Genomic DNA, 6,875 nt, shown 5'->3' on the forward strand with positions numbered 1-6,875 from the left:
GAAATTGATAATCTACTATATCTTATATATTTATATCCTCTAACAATCCTATCGGAAACCTATATATTCGATATCCTTAATATATCTTTTCTCTAACTAGCGATTTCTTTTATAATTCTATCTAAACTTGAGTATATTAGATCCGATCGAAGAAAGATATATATTCTTTATAATAATATATCTTATAATAATTATATTATATAATAATTATAGATAGATTATAGAACAAAAAATAATATTAACTAGGACTTAAACTATTTTTCTAATATTTAGAAATACTTCAATCAAGTTATATATAATGTTAATAATATACCAAAAATTATATATAAACAATATTCTTAGATTCTCGAATATCTTTATTATAAAAAAAAAGAAAATAAAAGAAGAGATATAAATTATAGTATATTAATAATAATAAGATATCTTAAAACTACTATCTATTTAAGATTAGATAACTAATAAAAAAGAGAGATATCTAAGTTTCTATAAAAAGAGATATTTTTTAAATATAAACTTTATTAACTTATTTATATTAATTTTAAATAATAAAATACTTCTAAGACTAATATTTTATTCTCTTAATAAGTCTAAAAAAAGAATATCTTATTCTTTCTTTCGATTAATTATCTTTTATTTATCTTGATTAAATATCTAATATTTATCAATCTAATCAAAATAGTCTAGTCTATAATATTATATCTTTTAGTCTTATTAGTTATTATAATTTAGTATTATCTTAAGACTCTTATATAAGATCGATAACAAGATATCCTTCAAATATTTTCTTTATAATCAAAAATTTCTATTATACTTAATTACTAGATATTACTATTTTTCTAAGCTTTTATAGTTATTACTAGTTATTTTATCGATATAGATTAGGTTTACTAAAAGATTTTCCTTAGATTTAAATCTTTTTATAGTATATATACTAGTTCGAACCTGAACAATATTTTTTTAGAGATACTTATAGAATATTAGATTTAAGATTATATTTTTAGGATAATTATTAATAATATATCAAATAATAAGATACTTATTAATTTATTTTAATAAGTCTTATCTAATAATATAACTCTTATCTAGACTTCTTATCTTATCTATATTATCTAGTTTAGTTTTAACTAATTTCTAGACTATCTAAATATAGTTCTGTTTAATAATACTACTAAAACTAAATAGATAAACCAATAATTATTAATAATTAAGATTAATATATAATAATAATAATATAAGATTTTATCTACTTTAAAGAAAGTCTAATATCTTATAATTTATATTAATATAAACCCTTAATACTAAGAAATATTTAATAATCTCTAACTAGATAAACCAAAGCTAGTTCTAATTTAAGATATTAGAACTTGATAGAATTTAATCTTTCTAATATTATACTAAACTAAATAACTCTGATCTATTTTTACTCTATTTTATATAGATTATAATTATAAAAAAATATTATTAAATAATAATAAATAGTATCAAATTAATTATCTTCTTTATATCACTAAATTATTTTTTCTTTATATAACTAAGTTTTTAAAGATTTATAATATGATATTATATCTAGTCTTCATGATTTATAATATCCTCTTTAAATATCTTAAAAAATTGATTAGTCAGCTTTAACAAAAATATATTTTATAAAAAATATAGATATTAGAGATACTTAAATCTAGTCAGCAAAAGCTTGATAAATATTATTTAGAAATAGATAATATTTATAGCTATCTTTATATAATTAATATAATACTTATCCTAGATAATAAATTCTAGTTTTTTCTAACTAATAACTAGGATAAAAAATAATAAGATATCTACCAGAATTCCTTTTAAAAAGCTTTAATTCTATATTAATAATAGCTAATAAATATCTAGACTTTTTTTAGTTTTTATATAATAATATAACTAAACTTAAGACTAAATAAGTTATTAAAAAGATATAAATAATAAATAAAACTAGTTAGAGATAAAATAATTTAATATCTAGATAATAATATATTAATAGTTTTTTAATCTTGATTAGATATTAATCTTTTACTAGATATTATTAATATAAAATCTCTTTCTTTTTAGAGAGATAATCAAACTTGTTTCTTAGTAATTATATTACTTATAAAAAATATTCTATTAGTTCTAGTAATAGATATAGATATTAAGTGATTTTTTAATATAGCCCAAGATCTCTATTATTATTATTATAATCGGATGAAATCTGAGATAATTAAGAAGCTAATAATATTTCTTTATATATTAAGATTTGATCTTGAATAGAAGAAGGAGGAGTATTTAAAAGAATTTTCTATTTTTGATAAGATTGAAATGTGGAGAGAGAAGAAAGATAAGAAATTAGAGTATATAGAGCTTGACAAGATTAGTAATACTAAGAAACCGGATATAAAGTAAGAAGAGAAGGAGAGTAAGGACTCTAAGCCATATCTACTAGAAACTAGTATCTAGTAATGTATATCTGAAAGGAAATAGAAGATATAGAAGGATAAGGGCTTTTAGTGTTACTAGTAAATAAATGAAATAGATAAATTTATATGGAATTTTTTGCCGAGATTATTGATTTAGAGAATATTTCTGTATCTAAGATATTAAAATTATTACTGAAATATTATATAAGTTATGTTGTTATAGGGTCAAGTGTTGTTTATACTGTTTAGCAGTTTTCGGAGGCCTGTTCGGGCCCCTGATGTGGGCTTTGGGCCTATCGATAAAGCCTAAAACCTGTCACAGGCCCTAACTCTAGGCCCGAAACCCGGTCTGCGTGCATGGTTGGGTCGGGGCAGGGTCGGGCTTTCGCGGGCCCTAAAGATATCTACTTATAACTCGGATCTAGAGATAGGATATATTAGACCTCGACCAAGATAGTCTCCCAGAGCAACCGTGATAAATAGATCTAGGATAGATCTTAATAGTGTTTAGTAGCTAGATAGGCTTTAGTCGGTAGATAATCCATCTGCTTGTCAAGGAGCAATGGGATTCGACGGCGCTCCGCCGTCGAATCGGCGTCGAAGGCGCCTTTGAAGATATATCGAGATCCTTTGGGCAAAAGTCGTGTCATTCAATGTCGACAAAGCGGGCCCGCTGGACTCTCCTGTATCCTATTGGTTGGATTAAGGCTGGGTACGCTGGCCGCTACGGTATAAAAAATAAACGGGCCATCGTCGGTGATACCCTTCCGGATTATGTTTTCCAAGGTATCTTAGCGCCACTACGACCCACAAGCGAACCATGGACATAGATTTTCATCTATGCTCGCTACCAATTTTCAGGATCAGCCGACGGTGTAAGACTAGTAGGGTTTATGGACAGGGATAAACCTGGTACGGGGCAGCCTCAGGGCGTGGCCGGCGACCATTTGCGACACCTCTCATAACAAGTGTCAATTTCCAAGTAAGGTTATACAAGTCAGAGATGCTGACATTCATTCCTTGACCTGCCTTTGGACTGTGCATATAACATGCATCTCCAAGTAGAAAAACACGCTGAGTCTGATCACAAAAGTTATGAACAAGTCGTTGAGCAACATGATATTGGCTTATCCAGACAATATCAGTGATAATAATCTTGTACGGATGGATGAATTTGCTGATATGCGACTGGATAGTTTTCGCGAGTTTGAAAGCGCCATCTCCGCAGACAACTTCCTTTTGGTGATGTCCATCTACCTCGAGATTTCCCTGATTTTGCTCATCCACTTGAAAGGAAGATTCGAAGGGCTTCGTCTTTGCGAGGAATAAGCATACAACCACCATCTGTTGTTTGTATGGCGCAACGTCGTCTGTAATCGGGGAAGTCAGTATCCACATAAACATCTGCCACGGCCCAAACATCCTTCCCACCCTATGAGGAAGATTTTACGCCTGTCACACAACGCGTAGAGCTTCGTGCACCATCGCAACCCAGGATATACTTTGCCTGCTAAGATTCAATGGCCCTACTAGCATTATCTTTTATAGGTCTGGTCCGTCTGGAAGGCGGACCTGGATGTGAGGAATTTCCTATTATCATCCCGGGAGCCCCCGGGCCTTAGCTTTTAGTGAATAACACACTTTTTCGAGAATCAGATACTAGTCAAGTTTCTTCTAGTATGGCTCCCTTTTAGGTGGGTCCTAGACGCTTTCGCGATAACCGTCCGAACTACAAGGTGGGTGTAGATAGGATAGAGGTTCGTGTTGGAGTAGATAGATCGCTACAATAGTTCCTCCCCCTCTCTTCTCTCCTTCCCTCCTCTAGTTTTAATATCTCAAATGCGAGCGCCGTTGCTAGTTTTTTTTTCTGTTCCTAACATAGGCCAACATTGACAACAAGTACACAATACTTGAGTAAATTCTAGACCCTCGCAAATAGCCTCCACCGTCCTTGTATATTACGACTAATCAACATAGTCAGCTCGCCGGCAATCGACATGATTCCCCAAGTATCTATATTGAGTCGAAACCTTTGCTTTTGTAAAATAGCGCCTGTTATAGGCGTATCTATCAAGTTGCCAATTGTCATGATTGTATAACCCATATCCATACAGGTACCAATCAAGTTTCGATCTGGAGAAAGATACATAAAACGAGTCAGTGGTAAGGAAATAAAAGCCCTTGATAAAAACCTGTAGAGTAGTGTGACAACTACTATAACTACCAGACTAGATAGGTTCACTAGAGCAAACATCAAGGCTCCGCACACAATCGTGTATAATGAAATTATGTTAAAAGGGCCGACCTCATTTGCAAACAAGTTGGGGAATATGCGTCCCAAAACCGACCTAGTTGTAATAATAGAGAGAAGGTAGAAATGCTATTCCATCAGCTGGTATCCCTTTCTCTTGCGCGTAGGATTGGATGTAAAAAAAGGGAATGTTCAGAGAAATAAATATAAGCAGGCTACCATATCTAGACCGTGGACCTTGTGTATATAACGTACAAACACCCTCTTGGAAAAGCCAGGGCAGGCACAACGCCACGAAAAGGTTACTCACAAAGGTCAAGCGCCTTGCGGACCGTAAATGCGACAATATGCCAGTATCCCCGGCCGAAGGTAGAATCGACGATAATCCGGCTAGTCCATGCACCTCTCGAGAAAAGGAGACATTGGCAGAGAAGGAAGCCAGTGAACACTTCACTCCGTCCGGTGGGACACAATGCTCACGGAATCAGAGCCATCGATTGGTCGGATGGTTGAAGATCTGTCCTATAGTATCAAACACGCGCAATTGACTACTTATACAGCCAGAGATTTTAGCGACCGGTGTTTTGACTAGTTATTAATCATACAACATTAGAATTGGGGTCTCAATCTCGGGGCTATCATATCCTGGCCAGGCGTTATGGCGGAATAATCTCAATGAAGACCGAAGCTATACAAAATGAGTGTTTACGCTACTGAATTTTACGAATACTCTCAGGTGCTTAGGTGCCTTAACCCTTCAGTCCATGACGCGAATTTTTATATTCGATTAATACCGAAGCCATTCAAGATTATAGGCGTTTAAAATTAAGCCTACAATTCTTTTGCACCCTTGAATATTATTCATCGTTAAAATCCATACGCTAATATTTCGGGCTGTCCAATATTCCAAGCCTAAAAAGGTCCTCATCATAGCCACTGGCCCAAATTCAGAAGGCTATTCAATTTTCGTATCAACTCGATTATCTCTTTACCATTGATCGTCAATCATCTACAAATGCACACCCTCTCGCACTAGTCTAAGCCCAAAATCACCTTATAGAGCCTTATACTCCAACACAGATATACTCATGCAACCAAAGGTCCGTGCAACCAGTTCCAACTTTAGGATTCCACTGTGTAACCTGAGCGACAGTCACGCCCTTGCTGCTAGCAATGCTCGCGCAAGTGTCACCTGAGCTGACGAAGTAAAAGGTCGTGCAGTCGTCCACCATTCCGGGCTCAAAGGGAGTAGGGGTCGGAATTCCGTTACCGGAAGATGTGGTTGAGGTCGTCGCGGTGTAGCCAGTGATGTCCACACAGACGTAGTCGCCCACATCAAGATGGGCACAAGAAGAGCCGACGGTTGGGTTCCAGTCGTAGAATCTGGCGAGGGGGATGTTGTATTTGTTGGCGATGACAAAGCAGGTATCGCCAGCTTTGACGAGGTCGAACTTGTTGCAAGTGGCGGTCATACCAGTCTGAATGGGGCTGGGGGTAGTGATGCCGTCGGCAGGAGTTGTTGTGACTGGGACCGTGGTGGTAGTAGCGACCTTGGTGGCGCCGGGGATATCGACGCAATAGTAGTATCCGACCAGGAGGTTATTGCAATCTGTAGCACGGGTCAGTGCGAGAGCTTTATCTCAGAGTTTTGTTTGTGCGTTTTTCTACCGACGTGTAAAATTGATAAGAGGAATGTGGCTTACCAGAGGTGAGTGATAGGTTCCAGGCGAGGAATTCGGCCAAGCTGATATCATACTGGCTCTGAATGGCATTGCACGAGTCGCCCTTTACTACTAGGTGGTATCGGTCGTAAGTGGTAGCAGTTCCAGTCTGTTGAGGCCGGTATGGAGCCGAAGATGACGAGGTTGATGCGGCTGACGCCGACGTAGAACTGGTGACCGTAGAAGTGGTCACCGTGGAAGAAGCTGTGGTGGTGGGCCCAGTGGAGGTGACTGTGCCAACTACATAGTAGTCTTGTCCACTCACGAGATCCGGGTAGGGGATACCCGGGTTGATGGACACAAAGGTCTCCGTAGTAAGGCCCTATTCAGCGGCAAAGGAAGAGTAGGTGTCTCCAGAAGCCGCCGGGGTCTTATAGTCACATGTGATGGACGAATGAGGGAGGACTGCCAATCCCCAGATTACCTGTAGCTGAGCGAGGAGGGCGAGACTATTTTTGAAGGTTGTCGGCGCTATCTTGCTTC

The 6,875-nt window shown here is 35.9% G+C and overlaps 1 protein-coding gene across 1 annotated transcript; it reads right to left on the reverse strand.

The window, feature by feature from the left end:
• Nucleotides 1-5,735: 5,735 nt before the first annotated feature.
• Nucleotides 5,736-6,875, reverse strand: N7468_009776 (LysM peptidoglycan-binding domain-containing protein; the record flags this gene model as incomplete). Its single annotated transcript, XM_058479072.1, has 2 exons — nucleotides 5,736-6,310; nucleotides 6,375-6,714. Coding segments are annotated over 2 exons (915 nt in total), but the record flags the coding sequence as incomplete, so codon positions are not given.

Source organism: Penicillium chermesinum (assembly GCF_028974085.1).
Source record: "Penicillium chermesinum strain IBT 19713 chromosome Unknown utg000007l:1.0-2695246.0:1.0-2697696.0, whole genome shotgun sequence".
Classification (NCBI taxonomy): domain Eukaryota; kingdom Fungi; phylum Ascomycota; class Eurotiomycetes; order Eurotiales; family Aspergillaceae; genus Penicillium; species Penicillium chermesinum.